Source organism: Salarias fasciatus, chromosome 14 (assembly GCF_902148845.1).
Source record: "Salarias fasciatus chromosome 14, fSalaFa1.1, whole genome shotgun sequence".
NCBI lineage: Eukaryota > Metazoa > Chordata > Actinopteri > Blenniiformes > Blenniidae > Salarias > Salarias fasciatus.
Window position 1 is genome coordinate 16167735 of NC_043758.1, and position 24393 is coordinate 16192127.

A 24393-nucleotide genomic window follows, 5' to 3' on the forward strand; every position below is an offset into this window, starting at 1 on the left:
GCTCACTAAAACTTAGCAGCATGTTATTGGCAAAAAAAAAAAAAGTATTTTGGTATTTGATCTTGAATGGATAAACTGCTGAATGGAACAACTTTTTATGTCTCGAAAAAGAGTAACGCCTTCATGTTTTTCACACAGACACAACCACACACACTGTAGTGATCACGACATTCTGATACTCTGTCATCATCGCGCATGATTAAGATTAAAGTGAGCGTCTCTTGTTTGTCTGCCTCATATCGTAGCTCAGCACTGAATCTGTCCAGACCAACCTTTTCTTTTGGAAGATGTTGCAAAGAACCACAATGGCTCATTTTTAAAGTTGCAATATATTTTCATCCCTTTTAGACATCAGTAAAAAAAGTGATAATTAACATACAGAGTCTTGAGTTGGAAGATACCAACACGTTTTGTGAAGACAAACTGTCTTTGACCTTTGACCCTGACTTTATATTTGAGTCCAGTTGAACTTTTGGACCGGACTATAAAAATCCTCCAGCTGTTCCTGCGAAATTGTATTTCAACCTGAAAACATAATGGCTCTGGTCACAGTTGTTGCCTCTGTGGAGGCATAAAAAGTAAGTAATGGTGGTGTCAGGACAGAAACAATCACTGCCTGGAAACACAAACACACACACACACACACACACACACACACACACATGCACGCACACAGTAAACATACACAAGGCCACACGCTCAAACACAGGAAGGCAACAACAAATCAGCAGCAAAGCACAAAAGAGGTGCTTCTGTCACACAGATCACATCAAGGGAAAATGGCGTTTTCAAAGGAAACCATACACACAGAAAATAATGGGTTTTGAACACAAAATACTTTGGAGTTTTGATTTTTTTTAATTAAAAATCATTTTTTAAAATTTATATATGATCTCACGAATAAAAGTAGACTGTCCTTTTTTCTTTTTATTCCTGATAGTACATCATTAGAAAATGTAATTTGTGTTGTTTTATAGGAAATATGCCATTTAAACCCTCAGAGAAACACATCAAAGGCAGAAAAGTAGGTTTCAGCAGCACAAAATGTTCATTGTTCAGTAATTCAGCACATCCTCTCTGTATGGACCAAGGTTTTCAGCAGATAAACCGTGTGAGTGTGTGTGTATGTGTTTTGGCAAACAGGAAACGTTGGCAGGATGAAAAAAAAAAAAATCCACCTTTTTTGAGCAAACGATGTGCACATGTGCGTCCTCTCGCAGATGGATTGGAAGGAGGGACAGAGAGAAGTCGAATCAAAAGCTTGTGTGCCGTGTGCCAGCGAGTGGGGAAATTACTTCCATGCCACACACACACTTTACGCATCCCGAAAGGGGAGGAAGTGAGCAGAGAAGGGGAGGATGGAAAGACCTTCCACTGGAGTGAATGATGTCAGTAACACACAAAGCCTGTCACATACGTGGTGTGTGTGTGTGTGTGTGTTTTACTGGGGGTGTTTGCTGTAGTTTCTTTTGTGTTTGCCTGCCTTTTGTTTGTGTCCATGGGTGGCAGGGGACACGCTGTCATGCCACTTCAGCCCTGCCCTCATGACAGGCTGTGCATGAGTGTATGTGTGTGTGTGTGTGTCGAGTGCGTGCCACTGAGACTGCATGAGTCAGGTTGTGAGGGAACAAGTGGATGACTGTTGGAGAGTTGTGTGTACTGGGAGTTTACTTTTGTATCAACAAGATCAGACGTCGTGCCCTGAGCTTCATTTGCGTGTCAGTTTTCAGAGGCGGTGATGAAGGAGTCTTAAGAGCAACCAAATAAATACTGTTAGAAACAGGGAGGCACCAATACCACGATCTTGCTTCTGGTTCAATACTGCAAGGAGAGCTCACATAGATCTGCTCCCTATACTTTGTCCTTCCTTGTTGTCACTGTGCTGACCTTGTGTTTGACTTCACTCGCTTTCAGCCGAGGCAGGGTCTCCTCGCGTCTTTTGTCTTCGCCGAACGCCGCAGCACTTTTCCGGGACTCCGCATTCCTCTCTGCTTCCCCTCCATCTGTTCCCCGGCCTCCGTCTTTGTCTGTGCCGGGAGGGGAGTGTCGGAGTGTGTTTGGGGAGGCTGGAGAGCGAGTGAGAGGTGCCCGGGGTTGGCTGTGGAGATGGAAATTCTTCTGCCCCCGGGCAGTCGGCCTCTGTATGGAGTCTGGCCGAGGCCCCGAGGCGCCCTGGTGAGACACACGGGATCGCCGCTCGCACAGCTCCTGTTGGGCTCGAGAAAGGGCGGCAGTCAGCTCCTCCCGCTCCTCGCACTCCCTCCTCACGGCCTCTTGGAGTAACGCCACCTAGAGGGAGACAAGATATCAACATAAGTTTACTGCTAGTTCATGATATTATTTATTTCCTAGCAGTGTGGGAACATTTGTCTAGATTCACAGGGTTTTGAAAGTGTGATCTGAGGGAAGGTAGAGCTGCTCGCCCGAGACAGTGTTTGCTTTGATATTAAGCCTCCGCCACAGTTAAAGTGTGTGTTGTATCAGAAATGTAAAAAAAAAAAAAAAAAATGCTATGAATCAGATTAAGTATACACTTTCATGATTCCACTAATAAAAACGGGATAAATATGGAGACACGGCGACCTGGGCCATCCACTGAGTTATTTTCTGTGTCCACTTCATCCACAGCAGGGTCATGAGGGGCGGGTGACCCTCCGGCTGACCTATGATGTAATGCGGTGGACACTCTGGACGGACAATCAGTTCCTCGCAGGGCAAAGACAGAAAGACACAATTAAGAGCCACCATGCCAGCAGGCCAAGCATGTCTTTGAGACGCAGCCAGACAGTGTGAGCGGACCGTCACTTTAATCCTGGAGAGAACATAGAGAGAAATTCCTTCATGACTGTCTGGAGACGTCAAAGCACGGTGACTGTGACCTTTGACCACCACAGGGTGACCAGAGCATTACAGAGTTTGTGTTAAATATGGACACATTACCTCAAGGCTTTCTTAAGTGACCGCATTCATAAAAATGGTGAATAGGTGAACCCAGAGCAGCCTTCATCTTTAATCTTTGGAAAGGAGAACATGAACACAATGCAATCCTTTTTAAAGCTGCCGGGGTAAATATAAAACAGATAGTGAACGTGAGGTTTAAATTCATGAAGTGGGGGCATTCAGGAGACAATGTGAACTGGACTTATGCAGTACTACCCAAGGATGAATTTCACTTTGTGTAATTTCACCTGATTCTTGGTGGGGAGCTTTAAACTCAGGACCAAATCTTTCAAATTAAATACACTGAAAGCAGGTTTACCTGCTAAGATGCCCCAAAGTAAATTTTTGGAAATTTGGAATTCATGTTAACAACCTTAATCTGGACGCCTTTTCGTCAGTACACTGATCAATGCGATCGTGAATATTGTGCCACCTTTGGAATGAATGTGTACTGTGTCAACAGTAAATCTGATGTCACATATAAATATGGGATGAGAGGAAATTGCTCAATAAATGTGTTAACTGTTGATATAAGCTAAATGTCATTGTCGTGCAAGTGAACATGGCTTAAAAAAACACGCAGAAAGTGCATGAAGCGGAGATAATCAATCTTGCTGCGTGTGCAGTTAAAAAAAAAGGGTTTCCATGCAGAGAAACACGGTGACACTAAGAACGTGACACAGTCAAAGACACTCGGTCAGTGAGACCCAACAGACACGCTGCTCTAGCACAGTGAAAGCAGGGCAGTATTAATAGCAGGCAGCAGACTATCACAGCACGACACCGCAGAAACAAAAGAGGAAAGAAGCACATCGGGATACATGAAGGCAAGAATTCAACTTCAATTGCAGATCAACTGAGCAAATAGAAATCCATTCATCTAGCTTCTATGCTGACTTGTTTAAATTATGGGGGCTGGAGTCGAGTACCTGGGAAAACCTACGCAAAGGAAAAACACGCAGATGCCACACAGAACCCCCCCCCCCCCCCCCCCCCCCCCCCCCCGCCCCCACAAACCTGGAATAGAATTTGGAAAATTCTTGCTGCTTGCCAACATGTGTGCAGATAAAAACAGATAAATCCACAAACATGAAGCGAGCTGTTAATATCTAAACCACTAAAGTGTCTGTTAGTGAAAAGCATCAGATGTGGAAAAGAAGGCAACATGTGAGGCATTGCTTTATCAAAATCTGATGTTCCACTGAAAAATAAAGCTTTTGTAGTGAAAGTTCAATTAAAACCATCCACAGTTGTCGTGTGACCGATTCATGCAAACAGTGGGAGACGGGAAAGCTGCTCGCTTTATGTCCCAGGCCCGAGTTGGGAAAATAAAAAGCTATTTGTTCAGAGCGTTTCGTAGCTTTCTTGTGATTTTATATGCATTTCCCACCAATATGGAGCACGGCCATAAATACTGCTCACTGGCTCGTTTAATTGTAAACATGTGCCATTTGAACGGTTCACATCACCACGGCCATCTGCCGTTTGGTCACAGACGCATGTTTGCATCGTGAAATGATGAAGCGACAAACCTGAACATAGGAATTTCACTTTTAGAGAAGACTGAGAAAGGTGGCAGTCTGTGTGGGAATATAACGTAATTAAAACCACAGAAATTGTAAATCACATCTGCCACGTGTTGTTCTGAGGCGGAGCTTCCATGACTGACATGCAACTGATTGGACTGAACAGAACAAAGGGAGATTGCTTTACTCTTATCAAGCTTGTGAGATTTGATTTTTTAACAGCTGCCATTTCCACCTCCACCGAGTAACAACCTGACCTGCAACGTCATTATTAACAGTTGGTGGTAAAGCAGCCGTTTCATTTCACACTGACAAGAAAACCATTTGAGAAACGTGTTCATATCAATAGTGTTTGCATAATTACATCAAAAATAAGATAAATGTAATAATCTTTATCCTAATGAAGCTTTTTCTATATTTATTCTCCTTTTTACACTATTTTAAATCCCTTTGTTTGAATGTATTTCATAATCATAATCGCTTAAGATTAAGATTAATCGCTGTATCCTGGTTCTGCCTTACATGTTGGAAACTACAGCTTTTAAATAAATGCAACCCAGCACTGATTCTATTGTAATTATTGTGGCCACCAGGGGTGAAATAATTCTAGCTGGACCCGTCCAGCATGTAGCCTCAGTTAAGCAGCAACATTAATGTAAAGTTTTCGAACATCTGCTGTGAAGGCTGCTCTTAACAGAAAATTAATCAATGTTACATTTCACTGCTATTTTATCTCCTAAATACTTTACCCCTTTCAAGCTGACATAATCTCACTTTAATACTAAATCTATATATATATATATAAAAAAAGAAATACTGTTATTTAATGAAACGCATTTCTCGGCTAGGCTAACAGCATTGGGTAATGCATGCTGCTAATTGTATTATAACACTTCCCCAGATGTGTCAAACATCAGATGAAACACCTCGATCTATTCACAGCTCGGTAAAGAGCGGCGGTTTGGTGGTTTTCAGTAATTCTGGAGCTTTTAATGTTCGCACCAGCCAGACTGCACACCAAACATTCATGAATCCATCAGCTGCGACAGGATGATAAATGACATGGTGGGAACGACGCACTCTTCCAACCTTAAACACATGCCACCTTGCAGGGAGTGGTGTGTGTGTTTTAAAGGTGAAATAACTCTAGTTTCTGTCCAATGTCTCATATTAAAATGAAAAAGATGAAATATTAACTGTGTGTGTGTTACTTTCATATTTTGTGCATAATTCATATGTGTTTATAATTCTGAACACATGTTGATGTGTTAGAATGTGCGTACGATCCACATTATTCATGTTCCGTGCGGTGTGTGTCACACCTTGTGCAACCGTATCACTTTTTACTGAGTGTGTGTGACAGTCTACACGCATGTGTGGGGCCACTTCCTTGTGGTGTGTGTATATGAGTCTCTTTCCTTCCCTGTTAATATGCAGGCAAGTGTTAGATCATGTAAGTGTGTGTGTGTGTGTGTGTGTGTGTGTGTTCTTGTATTTCTATCCTTGTCAGGGCCAAATGTCCCCACAAGGATAGCAAAACGTGGAACGACGTGCCTTGTAGGGACCTTTTTCCGGTCCTAAGTAGGAGAAACAGTGTTTTCTTGACCATGTTGTTGTTACTGAAAAAAGTAAAAGTGCAAAAACATTTCTTTAGGGTTAGGCTTTGTTGTGGTGTGGGTTAGGGTTAGGGTAAGGGTCAGGGTTAGGGGCTAGACATGAATGGGAGTCAATGGACGGTCCCCACAAGGATAGAAATACAAGACTGTTTGTGTGTGTGTGTGTGTGTGTGTGTGTGTGTGTGTGTGTGTGTGTGTGTGTGTGTATTTTGTGCATGTTAGTCTTGCTGCACAGAGAGACAGCCATCATTAGGGGCTCCCAGTGAGAGCAGGATTACAGGGCTATTAGAAGGAAGTCACACGCAAACTCACAGAGCCCCTGCTTTTAATCTAAAACTGTAAACCACATTCCAGTGGTGAAGCATGCACATGCACACGCACGTGAACGCACGTGCGCACTCGCTGATCGACATAATACAGTTTGTGAATTTTGCGCTACTGTACACACACAAACACAGGAGACACGGTAAGCACGCAGATAGAAAATAACACTGAAACACATCGTGTTTTCTTCTGTTGTGTGACCTCAGAGCTTAGCGGGAGGTTAGAGGTCACGCGTCTTTTCTCCCAGACACACAGTGACCTTTCCCTCTTGTCCCGGTCAACAGCAACGAGCTTCAGACAGGCGGAGGGGGGGGAAGGGGGACGGGAGGGGACGGCCACAGTGCAGAGTGACGGGGCAGGGTCAGACGGCGTAAGCCCATTTCACAAAGCCAGTTCAAGGCAGGATTTTTGCTTTCTGTCTGTTCTGACTTTCACTCTGCAAATCAAAGGTGTAGTGGTATAACCTCTGAGCTGAAAGGTTGTGGGACCGAGTCCAGAATGGGCCTTTCTCTGCGGAACTCGCATGTTCCCCCTGTGCACAGACATACATTTAGGGTGTTTGGTGACTCTACATTAGGCCACGTCAAGACATTTCATAATTTAGAGATGCTATAAGTCTTCCAAACACATTATTTCTGTAAAAGCTGCATACGTGAAAATCTATTCCATCTCCTGAGGAACAAACCTTGGAGTGCTCGTCACGACTGTTATGCTCAAATCTGCCATTTGGACTGTGTCTGTGAAAGGATATTACTTTTTGAAGGACAGATACCACAAATATAAAAGTGGCTGCTTTGATAACTTGTGGAGAGTGTTGTTCAAGACCGGCTCTATATTTGTGGTCCTAAAAAGACTAACTCATCTCAGGAGATTGATTATTTTACCGTCTAAAAATCCTGGTGGGTGAAAGGTCACTGATGTGCTCCAGCACTTCAGGAAAATACATCAGTATCTTAGCAACAGAGTGATATCGCAAGGTCACGATCAAAAGCCAATTACCTCAAATACACACGCACGCACGCAAGCGCACACACACACACTCTTACACGTATAAAACGTATAAAAAAATGACAAGTGCTAGCAAGAGTTAGATAAGAACCGGGAGCAATCGTTAGAGATTGGAGTGAAGAACAGAAGGAAAAGTCTGGGGAAAGAAAGGGAAAAAAGTCATGTAAAGGGATTATCTGTCTGATCAGCTTTAACTACAGACACAGCACATTAAAAAAAGAGGTCGTTTAAATCAAATGAGAACAGGAGTACAGAGGTGGTGGTGGTGGGGGGTGGGGGGGTAGGAGCCGCTGTGCTGAAGGTCCATGAATGACATAAAAGAGCATGTCAGCTGTGAAATTGGCATCAGGGCACCTTGAACTGGCTGAACCTATCTGGACAGGCTGTCTGAAAGGGAGGCAGTTAAAGAGACAGTGGGTGGACACAAAGGGAGGGCTGCCGGAGGGCTGTCAGGCTGCAGCCGTACAGAGCTCAGCTGCATGAGCGAGGGGGGGGCAGACATGAAGTGATCAAGGAGTGATGAGTGCAGGAAAGGAGGCAATGACTTGACTTGATAACCTCCGAAGACAAAGGCATCAGATTGTTTCCCTTCTGTGATCATTCTGGGAGGACTGGAACAACTTTTAAATTTGGCTTTGTAAAAGCAGTACAATACTGTGTGATAGCAGAATGCTCTTATACAACAGGTTTAACACCTGTTCAGCCATATGCTCTGAATAAAGACGTTTGAAAAGCTACAAAAACAACTATTGATGCAATGGATATTATCACCTATAATGAGGAAGTCGTGCCTCCCCGATTTGTGGAAAATCTACTGATTTTGTGCTTTTATAGCGTCTCAGCTTGTCTGGATTAAACATTGTCCACTTTGTTGTGTTTCCTCATTAGCTGATGAGAAGCAGCCAAAGGTGGTTCCAATGCAGAGCGTTCAGAAGTTCAAACATTCATCACTGCTATTTCCACAGCTGCAAATATCAGACATACAAGATATACAAGTGAAGTAAATAAAAGCCAATACGTTGGAAGCAGCTAAAGGATACTGTCTGTAGAAAAAGTTCACATAAGGGGGGGTTATGGAGTAAATGTCCTATGGCCACAAAATTCTTGTTCATCATGGCCTCCATCTGAACATTTGCAACCAATAACACGAGATCCCCTCATGGCTTATTGCTTTTATGAAAATAGGACACATGTGGTCTCAGTAACTTTCACCTTCGGCCACAAAAATTAGTCCAACTGAACTTGTGCGGCTTTCTGATGTCAAATTACTTAATGTAGGACCTTATGAATGGCATTTTATTTTCACATTAACCCCAATTTATTTCATTTATCTAAAGTTCTTTTTCGCTTAAAAAAAAGTCAGCAACAGACACAAGCAATTGACAGTTATGTCGCCTGCTTCCCAACATTTTTGGCATGAAGCTATTTGGTTTTTCAATGCATCTCACACGCTGAATGCAAACATTCAAGACAAAATGTTAGAACTCATTTAGTTGAAAAGTATCTCGCAACTATCAGCTGTGAGGTTATTTTTTCACTCTCCAAAAGATTTCAAAATGTAATAAACGTAATTAGATGAAATGTTCTTAAAACATCCACAAATTCTGTGCATTTTGGTCTTCTTAAAATCCTGTTTTCAAGTCTCCAATCAGTTATTTCCAATGAAGTTTTCACATTGTAGATGTTATGGTGCAAAAATAAAACAATGAGGAACACAATGTGGAGAATTTAATTAACTTTTCTTAAACCATGTTCATTTTCAGAGTAAATTTGCTCTATATTGAAAATATAATTTGTCTTGTCAATGGCCGATCTCATCCTCAATGAGTTTAATTTTTCTCTTTTCAGTAGGTCAGATGGTAGAGTGAAAAACCTAGATATCCGAGTTCATGGGCTCAACTCAGACTCAAAGGAGATGCTCTGGGGTGGAGTTTGCCAGTTCAGTTTCCTCCCACAGCCCAAAAACGTCCATCTGAGGCTAATAGATGACTTTGAGTAAAGTTTTATGAGTTCCTTTCTGTGGCTGATCTGGTGATCTGTCCATGGTGTACCCGGAGTTTGTCCATAAAGATTATGGTTCCAGTGCCTTGTAACGTCAAGTTGGATAAAGCAAAATAAGACGGATGAATGAATGAAGATCGCAGATAATTGCTCATAGATGCAGTGGCTTAAAGCTCTCCCTCTTCCTCATCACTTTGCTGGACTTGTCAAGCTAACAATAATAGAGTTGTTACATTTTATTCTTTGTATTGTGTTCTGTTCTGCTCCATTCAGCAGTTTTTCTTCCATTAAATTGGTTTTCTTAGTGTTTAGTTACATTCAACACATCCTGAAAAATGAAGGCCTTATTGTAAAGAAGATACACATTAAAATAAATAAAGCGAAATGCATATAAACATGAGTTGATGAAAAAAACGAAAGAAAGAAAAGTCAATCGAAGGGTAGAGTTGAGGTAGAGGGCACAGAGGGAAACACGTCCCAAAAAAAGGGACTTGATTGTGTGTGTGTGTGTGGTTGTGTCTGCATGTGCGTGTGTGTGTTAGCGGTCAGACAGCTGAGATGTGTCGTGAGTACAACCTCAGACTGTTCCCCTCAAGACAGGCAGCCCCATGTGTCCACACACAGCCACGCACAAACACACACACACACACACACACACACACACACACACACACACACACACACACACACACACACACACACACACACACACACACTGTCCAGCAAAGCCACTCTTGCTCATTACTTCAGGGAGCTGTCCATCCTGTTCTGTCTTTCTTCCTGTCGGTGTAATTTGCTCTCTTACTCTCTTCCGCTCAATCCAACACACATACACACACACACACACACACTCGCATGCATGCACGCACGCACATACACAAAGTATCTTTCCTTCATCCCTTCCTCGCTCTGAGCATTGATCCGTCCTGTTTCCTTGTTACACTGGCTTCCACCTTTTCACGTGTTGTTTCACAATTTAATTCAGCTCCATTTGGTTCGCGCTGGCACTGAGATCCATCACGGCGGACCTCGCTGCCAAAGCAAATATGAGATCTGTCTGTCTCCAGTTCTCCTCGCTCTCTCAATCAAACCAAACCTCACTCACTCGCTCGCTCACTTCCTTTCAGCTGCGATCACGATTCACGCTCACACAAATACACACTCAGTAAATCTACACCAGCTCAGAGTGAACAGAAACACACATGAAGCAAATTCTAATGATTTTGGTTCCTTTATGCACTGGGTTAATTTTCTTGTTTCGATTGAGCTAAACGCCACATGGATAAAAACGTGATTAACACACATATACACGGACACACCTCTTGGTGAAGTTCAGTGTTCTCCTCAGCCAGTAAGTCCACTTCAGTTTTGGCTTGGCTCAGCTGTAGCGCCTCCTGTTGGACTCGTTCATCTTGTGTTCTTCTCTGCTCCTCCATGCTGCTCTTCTCCTGCAGCAGCTCGTCATGCAGATCTTGCAGCTGAAGATTTTTCTCCTTCAACTGGTGAAAGATAAAAACATATCAGACTGTTTATAGTGTTAAGCTGATCTTTGTGCATCAGGAGGAGAAGAGGAACATAGTGGGATTTGTTTTTTTTTTGTTTTTTTTTTGAGGATCTCTGTTGGGAGGCCTCATCCAGCAGCTTCTACACTCATTTCTATGAGCTCCATTTTGCATAAGGTCTGATGACACAATGATTGTTGGCCTGAGGAGGGACTCCGTGTTTACATGGTCAAGAACTGACACATGACAGTCACACATTTGAGGCAAGATTGTAAGACATTCACAAACCGAAAATTCTTAGTTCATCTGGTGAATGTGGAATCTGCACGCAAACTCCAGGCATTAGAAACCACGACTTTCCTTGAAGTTTTTTGGGGCGTTCTTGAAGCGTTCTTGTGACAAACACAAAGCAGCAATACAGAGTTGTTCCAAATGAAAACTGTTGATGTATTCAGATAATGTTCAAAGCACGCAAGGGAAACAATCACACACATACAAGGTAAGCAGACGCACATGTTGAGAACAAGGTTCTGCATTACACTTGTTATTAAACCTCACAGCTATAAATGTGATGCTTGTGCAGATGAAGCCCAACAGAGAGAAAAATTCCTGCCACAGTAAAAACAGCAACATGTGTAAAATTTGAAAAATGAAATTCTGTTACACAGCTGAAGCAACCAAGTCTGTCTGTCCATCCCTCTATCCATCCATTCATCCATCCATCTTTTAGTTCGCTTCATCCTGTTTAGGATTGTCAGGCATCCCAGCTAACTATACGTGAGGAGTCACTCGTCCTTCACAGGGGGAAACACACAAGATCACATTCTCACCTATAGACAATTTAGGATCACTGTTAAATTTCACATACATTTCTTTGGACCTGCAACCAAGTCCTGCTCATTGAATTCCACAGAGAGAAGAAATGAAGCAGAAAAACAGACATGTCAAGAAGTGAAAAGGCCAAAGCAGAACCGAAATAGAAAAGAAAATGACAAAAAAAAAAAAATATATACAGGAAGTGAAAGACATGCTCTTTCCTATTATCTGTATTCATATCATTTGTTATTTCTTTTTCCAAGGACCTGATAGGCAAGAAAGATAAAAAAAATGTAATAGGACAGTTCAAGAGTTTTATTTTGAGAACAGATGGGTTTTTAAAGCAGTGTATCACACTTGATTTCTTGTATGTCCTGTGATGTTGATTAACAGCATTTCTGGCCAACTGGTTTGCACCTTTTTCTGAAGTTGGGAATTCTCTCGTTGCCAGTGTTGCAGCAGCAGCTGGTTCTTCTCCATGTCGATACTGAGCTCAAGCTCCACTTCTCTGCGAAACTTCTCCATCTGCTCTTTTAAGTACAGTGCATTCTGGGATCTCTGCTCTTTGAGGGCATCAGACACCTAAAAGAATCAAACATATCAAACAGGAGATGATTGTTTTACTAAATACCAATTCACTAGTGCACATAACGACGATGCAGCATAAAAGTGAGTATTGAAACAGACAAAGGAAATGCCATTGAGAGTTTTATGAAATGTACACACTTTTTCATCCAAAACTGTTTGTCTGTTCCAAGTTTGTTTTGGCAAGTCCAAAGTGTACTTCAGTTTAGCCCACATCCTCAAGCTTACCTCTAAATCAGAGCTGAAACAGTCCAATAAGAGTAGATCTATTCATAATATAAAAAGGAATCAGGAAGGTCACAGAGAGATTTGTCAGTATTATGAAAAGAAAAAAAAAACAAGGTGGTGGGAAGAATCAATATGAATTGAAACAGAATCTAATTCGAAGTACCTTGAAAGCTGAAATGTTACAGCCCACACTGCATGATCTTGCACAGTCTGGCTGGAGACCATTTTTCGATTTATTGGACCTCTAGCTCTGAAAATTGATATATGCTCAGAACATCCTGATCTACTGCTGCACTGTGGTTCTCCAGCTGCACAGAGGAGAACAGAGAGGACCTGCAGTGGGTGGTGAGGGTGGAGAAGCACATCACAAACAGACCACTGCGCCCCCATGCCAATACATTGACTGTAAAAGAAGGTCAGTTGTATTTCAGAGGACCCCCACTCATCTCCCACACAAATTCCCTCCACATTCTGTGCAATAAAGTCCAGGATCACTTGGAATGTTTATTATTGTATTGTCTTACTCATTTTGCGTTGGCAGTTATAGTTGCTGCCACAAATTCTGTTGTATTTCATTTAATTATTTCCCTTTTTAAATGTTATGTTGTCGTTTAACCTGTAAAAGAGACTTTTGAAAGCTGTATTTTGGGGTGAATGTCACTGCTGATGAAAGCTCAGAATAGGAAAAAAATTGAACTCTATTCATAAGAGGAGCTTTTGCAATAGGAAGGTTTTTTTTTTTTTTTTGGCTGGTCTGTTTTTCCAATGGTGCGTGACAGTCAGAGCAGTTTGCTGTGTGACTGGCCCGATCATCACACTCCCACAGGCGGAAAAAAAAAAAAAAAAAAAATGAACGGTTGGGGGAATTAAAACACCAGCTCCGTCTCTTTAAATGAGGCACCAAAGTCGCATGTGACATATTCTCCACAAAGTTTTGCCAAGGCCACCGTGTTTTCTTTCTACCGGGACAAGAGGTCTGACAAAGCGAGCGCCGCTGCCATGAAACCATTGTGTTTCTGAGCGTGTGTTTATCTGTGTGAGCCCCCGTGTGTATTTATGCCTGCGAGTGTGAAAGAGGAGAAGAAATAGTGGATGTGGGTGTGAGAGAAAAAAAGCAGATTGGCGTGTGAAAAAGTGCATATTTGACCCTTTGCGTGTGTGTTTACTCTGGTTTTGGTTTGGGAGGCTGCATGAGAGACGAAGATTGCGTGTGTTGGATCAAATGAGAAAACACCACTTCCTCTTAGCAGGGTGAATTTACGTGTGAGGAACATGGACAGTTTGTGTGTGTATATCCTTTTGTGTGCGTGTGTGTGTGTGTGCGTGCGTGTGTGTGTGTGTGTGTGTGTGTGTGTGTGTGTGTGTGTGTGTGTGTGTGTGTGTGTGTGTGTGTGTGTGTGTATACGTGCGTGCGCAGGCGTGTGTGTATGTATACAGCTGTCGCTGGTATTTAAGAAGTGACCACTTCCTTTTCATGGGCATAAACTCCTGTGAGGTCAGGAAGCCCAGATTGAACAATGACCTGGATGAATGTGTGTGTGGGAACCGTCTTAGTGGGTCTGCAGCATGTGTCAGTGTCTTCAAATGGATGTGCATCGGTGTGTGTGCTCAGCTGTCCTTCAGCATGCACTGCAGGCTTAGCAATGCCATGCCGGCAGCACTCCCACAGCTATGAAGTCGGAGAATGAAACAGAAGAGAAACGAACAAAGCACAATAGGCCTCGGCATACATCGAAAGTGACTGGAGCGGCATTTTTGACCTTGTGTCCCACAGAACAGATAAGCTTCCAGTTCAGTGAATATATAAGTCTGCACACTGACTCAGAGACGTGCGCATCGCTGTGGGATCTCCCGGACTTTTTTAGGCTTCAAGTCAATTTGTATTCCCTCCTGTGTACTTAATGTCGAGCTGTCTCATCCAGCAACAGATAAAATCACAATAAACTTCAACTTTTTACATGTACTGGAATTATTAACAGTATCTGAGACGAGGCTCCTTCTCAGCCAGTTTCCCAGAAGAAGAACTCTCCAGCGTCACTATAAAATCAGTGAGTTAATTCATAACAGCGGATTTCCTTATACTGAGCCAACGCAAAAAACTATTTCTGTCTCGTAAATGTGCTCTGTCAGTCAGTGTGGTGAAAACAGATTGTCCAGTCACTCTCGTCTCGGTGCTTTAAATGGCCGCGCCGCTGACAGACAGGCAGCTGCTTCTGATGACAGGGTTGGCTTAAGCGAGGCTGCAGTCTTTGCGGACCGAGCTGACCGAGCGCTTAGCACGTCCGCGGCTCGCACGTTCGGCCTTTAACAAAAAAAAGTCTCGGCAAGACAAATTTCTCATCATCTCGTTTCTCGTCGGTTTCGAGTTCTGCTTGCAGACTCGCTTTGATCACCGTGACCAGAAACGCTCGATGACAGAGTGGGTTTTGTGTGATGCAATTTGTGGGATTAAATGTGTCTGGAATGCTCCGTGGGGTTGAGGTGGCAGTGAAGGTCAAGTGCGTGTCAAGTGACACACACACGATATGAAAAACCTAAAACTATTGGTCCTACAGCAGTTTTTGTGTTACAACCTTCTACCACTTACAGATGTTTGGTTGAATTGTTTCTAAGTCTTCAAACCGCTGTATTTTGGGGAAAACTACAGCACATTTTTCAATTACAAAGATAAATCTGTATCAAATGAAAAAATAAGAATGATGGAAAATAATGTAAATTTGAAACAGTGTTTGATGTTTTCCTCCTTATTCTCCTGACGTGTCTTCTTTGTTGTGACATACAGTTAAAACTCAGTGACTTTTCCCGTAGCACGACACACTATGACACTGTTTCACTAATAAAGGACAGATCGGTTTTCTATGAGTGTCTGTATTTTTCTGTTTCATTGTTTATCTGGTGTTGTACAGACTGGTGGTCTTGGAGCCTCTTAATCTCAACCACACTGTGTGTGTGTGTGTGTGTGTGTGTGTGTGTGTGTGTGTGTGTGTGTGTGTGTGTGTGTGTGTGTGTGTGTGTGTGTGTGTGCGTGTGCGTGCGTGCGTGTGTCAGGATTCCCCTATTAAACTCCTCTGAGCTGTGACACTGCTTTGGAAGCCGTCCTAAAAGTCTGTTTACTTCAACAAACTGGAACAAATCACTAATCACAAACTGATTCACATCCACAGTTACTGAGCTGAGTCTTGATTTGTTTGAGCTCATGATACATAATTAAAACATTATGCTTTTAGCTCTGCAGACAATGGTGTTGTAAGGCTGAAACCTTTTGTGAGAACTATCTGAGCTGAACCTGGTGCTCAGCTAGTGAGCAGCTGCGACGTGTTGACATTATGATTGTTGAATCCGATCAAAATTAGCAGGATGGAATCGATCAAGCGTTGCAAATGTAACGCTATTTACATTTCTTCTTTTAAGACCAAAATCATAAACCAATGATAAACTGTCCTTGGATGTAAAGACAGGGGAGGGTCTAAACTCCAGCTGTTTCTGATGGTGTTTAACTGTATTGTAAAGAACCTGATAAAGAAAGGAGACGAGCCCTCGAAGCAATCCAGATCCAACACATAGGAGATGCTTGGAGTCATTTGATCGGAGTTAAATTTTGATAAATGTAGAAAAGGTCAACAAAGACCAATGGGATTTTTTTTTTTTTATATTTTTTTAAATACATGGTCTCTGAACCTTTCAACGGTATTACCCCTTAACCAGGACCTTTTGGGAAATAACCCTGGAACTAAATTCTGATAATGGTTGAAAGGAACAAAATGTTCCTTTAAATAGTTCTGACTGCATGAGGAAAGTTCCTGTGGTCAAAATAGCTTAATTATTTTGGAAAAGTACTCAATACTTTAACTTGAGGATTTTTTTTCTCACAATACTTTTACTTGTGATTGAATACACTCGAAGCAAGGTGAAGGTTGTTATGTATGGAAGCACAATTTTCAGCACTATTTTCTCTTTAAGCATGGGTTAAAAGCGGTCGATAGTTACCTTTGTGGCCAGTTGCTGCCTGAAGTCCTCCTTCATTTTTGTCAAAGCTCTTCCATGAGACTCTATGAGAAGGTCCCTGTAAGCACAAATACACAAACACTCAAGTGTTAAAGCACTCCCACATCTTCTCTGTTGAGAATTATGCAGTGTAACTCAATTTTCACTCAAGACTTCAATGCCACGGTGACATTAAGCAAGCGATGTCTGTGTTGGGGAAAACAAATGTCGCATCCAGTTGAGAACTGCATTTGATATCATGTTCGAATAGCAGCTGCCGCAGGACTAAATAACTCATTGTCTTACTTATTACAGCAGAAGCAAACAGCCATCTGTTTTCAAATCCAGATGGAAGACTGCTGTAAATGCCCCGAGATTAGCATATGAGACCAAAGATGTTCACACTCGCTGGCTGCTTCAGCTTCTGGAGTTTGACGAAACCTTGTTTTGGAAGGCCTTGTCCACACGAGCCAAAATGAGCTTTTCTCTCCCTGTCATTCTTAAAAAGTTTCTCGTCTACATCAGTACAGGAAGTATCTGCGTCCTCATGACGCCGTGACAACGGCTCAAACTGATGGAGCTCCAGGGCTATTTGTGCCACAGAAATATACCAAAAACAGAGGACAGGAGCGTGCACGTGAAGCTCGCATGCTGTAAACAAACAGCACAAGAAGACATCGCCTTTATTAAACCAAACAGCATCAGGAGCTTCTGCGGCACGATCTGGAGCATGTAGTCTGCCAGTCAACTGTGTAAAAGTGAAAAATGCACTTTTTAACATGCACGCATGGACGCACACATACACACACACACACACACACGCCACACTGCATTAACCATTTCACCAGTGCAGCATTTTCTGCAGTTGAATAGATAAGCGCGGCAAACGTAAGCCAACATCATATCTATATGTGTCACGATCCGAAAAGCTCAGATAATATTTACACATGCTGCTTTTTTGATGATCCTCTCAGCATGTCATCCTGCATAGAGCATATTTAACAAGACTACTCCCAACAGTCTCCGGGGAAATAACAGAAATATGGCTGGTCGAAGAGGGAAAGCGACGAAGAGAAATGGAAAAGTGAAGAAAAACACGGATGGGAAGAAAGACACGATGGGAGAGCTAGAAAGGGTAAACTTCATTGATTTGTTGATCTTCTGTCCAAATATAACATGTCGTTACAGCAGCTGCTGCGGCTGATAAGAAGTAAACCAGCAGAAATCTGAGAGCAGTCAGAGACATGCTGACGAACCGGCTGTTTCTTTTTGCAAATGTTTGTACAGTTCACTTGGCAGAGAACTGTTCTGAAAGCAACTCTCAAAGAAACTCTGAGCGACCCTCCGAACACATTCTGCTGTACTGCATAAAATCACAGAGAACACAGAGACGCCTGTAAACACACTGCATCTTAGAAAAGCTGAAAAAATAAAAAAATAAACAACTGCACAGAGGTTTGGGCACATGCAGGGACACACTGAGAAAAACTCTATTCAAGGGAAACTTATTTCACTTCAGGGCCCACTTTCATCTGCATGAGGCCAGAACAGTACAAAGACTTTTTCCTCTTGGTTGGAGTCCAAGGAAGCCTGAATACAAATGTGAAAATATCCATGTTTAATGATCTTTTGACTAAAAAACTGAACAAAAACTTCTCTGGTTTTTGTCCTTTGAGCTGGATCTTTGACACACCTGCTGCTACACATAAAAGAAAACAAATCTTCACCCTATATGATCCAGCGTTATATCTCATTGTAAGTGAGATCATTTGTATATATTTAGAAAAAAATGTGTGAGCTGATGTCCATGCATATATGCCTGATAGAGAAGCAGAAGATCTGCAGTGTAATAAAGCGCAGCAGCTACATTCCGTCTCTTCCTAGTCAGGGCAGACACAATATTATTCACTCCACTGGCTCTGGCTAATCACATCAGGGTACTCCCCACACACACACACACACACACACATACACAAACAGGGCCACAAAAATAGATGCAGACAGACAGCCATGCTTGAACGCACCCTGAGAGTTGCAAGGTTGATGCTGAGATACGGCTCCTATTTAAATGTCTTCCAGCCACGAGAAAGAACAGGATTCTGGGAGAGGATGAAAGCTAAAGAACCTCTGAATATACTTCAAGAAATCATCCATCCATCAGAGTAAAACCTTCTCGAATAGATGTGATTGTTGACGCAGTATGCACACTCATGTCTGTTCTGTATGCGCGCGTGTGTGCGTGCGTACAGATTGTGTGCATGCTTTGGAGCTTTTCTGGTTTGATTTTTGACTGTTAAAATCCCTGGATGTGAGGATTTTACAGTTTTAAGATGCCAAACCTTTTTAAAAATGTGACAAACTTGCTGATGCATCCAGTATTAGAGGACTCCTACGTGTGTGCGTGTGTGTGCGTGCGTGCGTGTGTTGAAGTGCTTGCGTTTATGTCTCACTCTCACTAATAAATCCGCATTGCCAAAAAAGCACACCCCTGCAAAGGTGAAGTGCCAGAAGTTTGTAAATTAACTTTGAGCCTGAGCGTGCGTGTGTGTGTGTTCGCGTGTGTGCCGCTGTGTGAGTGTGTGTTTTTGTGTGACCCCCCAGGGAGCACGAGCGTGCAAATTCAGCCCTCAGAAGGAGGTCTGGGGGGATTACAGGGAGGAATGATGGGAAAATCTGGGAGCACTCTCTCATTCACTCACACGCCAGGCTGCTTTTAAGGACAGGCATGCGTGTGTGTGTGTGTGTGTGTGTGTGTGTGGAGGGAGTGTGTGTGTGCAGCACGAGCGGCTGCTTCCTCGTCAAAAGGCACATTCCATTTTTCCACTTGGTGCTGATACAATCTTTGCGTGCACACGCAGACAAAGACCACTGACTCCCCTGATGTCCAGCTTTTTGCAGCGGAGCTCAAGGGCGATCCTGAACGGTTTGTACTGGGTACGGATCAACAACGGAGGTAAACGGCGGACAGGAATCTCTGCTGACATCACGCTTCCTCCACGTGAATTGTCAGGGACATAATTTTCCACCTGGAAAGGTGATTAAGATTTCAAAGTCAAGAATCTTCTCACACTCTCACAATTTTGCAGCAGACATGAGCTGCCTGTACAAATACGGCAGGGTAAAAACACAGTGACCCCAAAAGTATAGAAGCATAATCACACCATAACAACAAAAACCATCACTATTCCGACTCTCTAAGAGATCAGTGTTCTGGAATTTTGGCGTGAGGATGTGTCACGCATTTGAAATCATCATCATATTTAGTGGATGACCACGATAATCACATTAGATTTAACTGTGATTACAGTAATTGGCTTTTCAATTGCAGTATGTCATTCCTTAAATTACTCTTAGCTCTTCAGTGATTTGCAGAATAATATCATCAGACTTGCCTTGAAAGTATTTTTATAGTGTACTTTGGTTCAATCAGTTCACCTTTAGCGTCAAGACTCTGACGGACATTTTCCAAAGACTTTCACAATAATGGCACAGCTGTCCAGGACTTTCAAACATGACTGATGAACCTGAATTTTTCAATTAAAAGGACACTAAAGTGCAAACTTCAGCAAAAAGCTTTCTCTCTGCACCACATTTCTGTTTTGGTTCTCTTCAGACTGACTATATTTGTAGGATTTTAAACCAATATAGATTCTGAAATATGTTCTGTATGGATCTCTTGACATGTAGTCATAATAAAGAATTATTTTGATATTGTTTACTGATGCATGTCTGATGGTGAGCAACAAAAATATCTTGAAATGAGCAGCATGACAAAAAGCCTTTCAAAGAGAGTAACTTAATGAAGGAAAGAAAATTCTTTAAAGAGTATTAGTCAGTAAAAACTGTAACAGTGCTTAAAATGGTGAAATAGATTGGTCGCAGAGTTAATGAATATCATCCAGTTGGGTTGTTTTAGTATGTGGTTGTGGTCGGGAAAAAAAAAGATGACAGTGAACAGAGGAAACCGTTATCTCAACGACCAGTTGTTGACATTCATCTTTTCAATTCTTTTATGAGTCTGTTGGAATAATAATAAAAAAAAACATGACTTAATGTTTGCGGATGGAGATAGACTGCAGGGCTTTACAGATTATAATTTTTGTCACGAAAACTTGGCTGCTGGAAACCACTTGAAACAAGTCCTCTCACATTTAACAGATGGATGAGGAAGCACACGGATACTCCTGACCTCTCTTGACTTTTAAATCTTTTACTCTCTCCACTTTCTGCCACTTTCGCTCTTTTCTCCCCTCTCGCTTCCCTTTTCCTCACTCACCCTGTCGCTATGTTTTTAACTTTGTGTCAGTTATACTGAATCAGGGGCACGCTGTCATGTTATGCCTCTGTGTGTGCGTGTGTGTGTATGTGTGTGTGTATGTGGCCTTGCGACCCAGGCCGTGTGCATGCGAGGGCCAGACTGTGTGTGAAGTAACCACTGAACCCACAGTCACGTCTCCAGCCCTCCTCTCTGCCGCAGCTCCTGCCTCCCACCTCCTTTTCTCCTCCTTCCTTCCTTAATTCCTTCCTTCCGTCTTTTCCTCTGCTTCTTACAGTCCTCCTATATCCATCGCCTCTTCCCATGGGTTTTTTCAGCACCAGTGCTTCCGCCATTTCTCATCAAACTTTCTTATCAAACACCTGTCCTTCATTACAAAGACTTAAATTTGAACTTTTACTTGAAAAACTCTATCTTTATGATTGTCCCCAATTTGAATGTAGTTGGAGGCATTTGTGTGTGGAGTTTGCATGTTCTCCCTGCACAGGGATGGCTCTTACCCTTGTAGTAGTTTCCCTACACAAGCCAAAACACAGGTAGGTGTCGATATGCTTTTTTTGTTTGTTTTCAAATGTGCTGTTTTTTTTTTTTTTATAGTCTTTCAGTTTAAAATGAAATAATCACATTTCCCAAAACTCATTCATTAACTTTAAATGCAGAAAAAAAACAACAGTGAACAACATAGTATAAATATTACATGTTAGATAAAACGCTCTAAAAGGTTAAATGTTAAATGCTAACTCGGTAAAGGGCTCCTTGCATCAGTAATTGTTCTCAGTAATATATACATTTAAACTCCAGTGAACAATTAACCGCCGTACTGTCACGGTACGTCCAACTGCATAAACAGACCCTTAAGGGCAGAGGGATGACGTATGTGTCTGGCGAAATTATGCAACCAAGACGCTGGAGCAGGGCCTGACGGCACGGTGGCACAGAGGCCGAAGTGTGCATTTGCTCGAGTGCATCACTGAGGTCAGGAGAGGTCAAAGAGAGCTGAACCAGAAAGAGCTGTAAAAGGAAGCACTGGAGGAATGGAGAAAAGCGAGATGCTGTAGAAGCGTAGCATGAGGCCAAGATGTAAACTGTGAAAGAACAGTGAGAAAGAAAGAAAGACCGAAGCCGGAAGGGAACAGAACGTCCTCACATAGAACATCAGAAACCACCCATAAACTGTCACCGTACATATGCTGTGGGATTTTGGCTGGTCCTTGACAAAAGAAGAGCAAATTCAGTACCTTTTGCTGAGGTTTAAAAATGGTAATCTTAAACCACACTTTGAGAGGGGTTTCTGGATTTCCAGGATTCTTGCAAAAAAAGACACTCTGAGATAAAAGAGTCAGCTATGAGACGTGCATGACTCCATCATCCATCCAGTAAAACTAAAGGTCATATTCAGGTTTATGAAATCCATGAAAGTGGAATGAGACCTGCTTCTTCAATAAGCCTGCCTACAAACTTGAGATGACAACAAAAAATGAAACTACGCCAAAACTTGAAAAAGAATCAACCTTGAAATTGTCCGGTATTTGACTACATTCATAGAGCCACACGACCATAGAAATACGTTTGGGTATTTGATTTGGGTATTTGATTGTGCCCCACTAAGTTTTGCATTTACACTAAGTTATGTGAATGATAGAGGAAGCACCAACCTGCAGAACTTTTTTTTTTTTACCTCACAATTTCACACATTGTAAGCAAATATGGTTTTCACAATATTCACAAAATTAAGAGTGAACTTAATGGCAAAAATCTGCCATTTCAATCATCTGCAGCAAAAAAGGCCTTATAATAATTATAATAATAATAACAATAAAGGAACTTATAAACTGGAGATGCACCGATTCCACTTTTAAGGACAAGTATGAGCACTAACCTTTAGCTACTTGCCAACACTGAGTACGGATACGGAGTACTTATGAAATGCCATGAAGTCAAATTTACTCCATAGCCTATGTAGACGCGCTACGCACACCATCTTTCTGCTCCATCATGCCCACTGCCATCCCTCCAAGAAAACAGATTAAAAGTTAAAATGTGAGGATTATGAAAAACAATCCACAGACAAACACTGACGAGGAGGGCATGCCTCGGTTCAGAAACTAGGAAAAGTCTAAATTTCTGCCTGGCTTACAGAACTCTCCAATAAATTCAAATGACATACAACATATGCATAAGACAGAGTCATATATCTGACATTCCTGCCCTATTTTTTTTCTTGTGCCGATGTCTTGAAACTATTTCATGGAGAAACAAGCTGCTCAGTAACAACTACCTGAAGAAACTCCCCTGGAGTTTCTCTTTGTACACTGAAATATTAATCTTTCATTTTCATGTTATGGCTTTTTGCAGTGTGCATCACAGGGTTTAAAGGTCATCTGAGGGAAATTGGAAATAACAGTTGGATACACAGTAAAGGCCCACAAGCAAAATCAGTCTCACACAACAATGTAAAAAGTGTTTCTGGGATGTTTGTATCAACTTCCTGAAACAACAGAACAAGCTGCTGTCTTCATGAAGTTTCACAGGTTAACATCAAAATTACCCAAATCCTTTACACTGATCACATGCTAATTTGAATTTAGAACTTGCCTGGATCACACATCATAATCACATCCACAACAACAACTGAACGTTTGTTCTTGAAATTCCATCATAAAAACCTGACGTCATTCTCTCTGGAGATGTTGGGAGAATGTTAATTTAATTGATTGCTGAGAGAAAAACAGAAATCTGAAGAAGGTTGAATTCACTTGAGATCCAATCTACCTCTACCTCAGACGTCTTATGGTGGAAATGCTTCCCTGGGCCACAAAGCTTTTTTTTCTCTCTCTCTCGCAGCGGAATATGTTGAATTGATTATTCCAGCAGAGCAAGCTTTCAACCTGACAGAAACATTTTGAGCTCTGTGGTCACAAGCCAGTCATCCTGCTTGACAGATAATGCATCTGGAGGTGATTCTGTATCCCTGCCCAAAACCAAGGCGGCATCTTGGCTTTTGTGAATCTGAACCAAAGGTGTACCAACAAACAAAGCTACAGGCTATAACTGTCTATGATTGGTCAGCTGCGGATTTCACTGGAAGGCCAGAGTGCCCTTTGGGCTTGTTGTCGGAGGAAAAACAAAAACACTTTCATTATCTCATGTCAGAGGGGCGTGTGCGTGTGTGTGTGTGTGTGTGTGTGTGTGTGTGTGTGTGTGTGTGTGTGTGTGTTCTTTATTAATGGTTTCTGCTGCAAGAAAGATATAAGTCTTGTCACAACGAAGACAATGATCCTTTTGAGATTGACATTGGCGTACGCTGTATTGTGGAACACAATAGAATAGACAATCACACTGCTGACCTCTCTTTCCTCAGTTGTGTTGTTTCCTGCTGGCTCCTCTCCAGGACTTTCCTCCCTTGTGTGGCTTCCTCCACAGCTGCACGGTACTTCTGCCTCATTTGTTGCCCTCTCTGCTCCTGAGACGACAGCTGCTCCTGTACACTGTTGCACCTCTGTTGACATGACAACCACTGCTTGTGTTTCTGTTCCAACTCCACTTTTAACCTGTTGAAAAGAAACAGAAGATGAAAGAGTCCAATG

General features: G+C 42.2%; 1 protein-coding gene across 1 annotated transcript; it reads right to left on the reverse strand.

Moving 5' to 3' along the window:
• Positions 1-990: 990 nt before the first annotated feature.
• LOC115400159 (leucine-, glutamate- and lysine-rich protein 1-like) lies at positions 991-24393 on the reverse strand. The gene is made up of 5 exons (XM_030107851.1): positions 24154-24393; positions 16534-16609; positions 12151-12315; positions 10735-10914; positions 991-2289 (listed from the first exon to the last, which is right to left on the reverse strand). The coding sequence occupies exons 1-5, from the start codon at positions 24249-24251 to the stop codon at positions 1852-1854; spliced, it is 957 nt and encodes a 318-aa protein (XP_029963711.1). The 5' UTR covers positions 24252-24393; the 3' UTR covers positions 991-1851.

Excerpts from the sequence above, each read along its gene's own strand:
- LOC115400159 (XM_030107851.1), bottom strand. The coding sequence starts at position 24,251 with ATGAGGCAGAAGTACCGTGCAGCTGTGGAGGAAGCCACACAAGGGAGG. Across the intron at positions 16,610-24,153 it reads ACACAACTGAGGAAAGAGAG|GGACCTTCTCATAGAGTCTC; the intron begins GTCAGCAGTGTG and ends TTGTGCTTACAG. Across the intron at positions 2,290-10,734 it reads ACACTGAACTTCACCAAGAG|GTGGCGTTACTCCAAGAGGC; the intron begins GTGTGTCCGTGT and ends GTCTCCCTCTAG.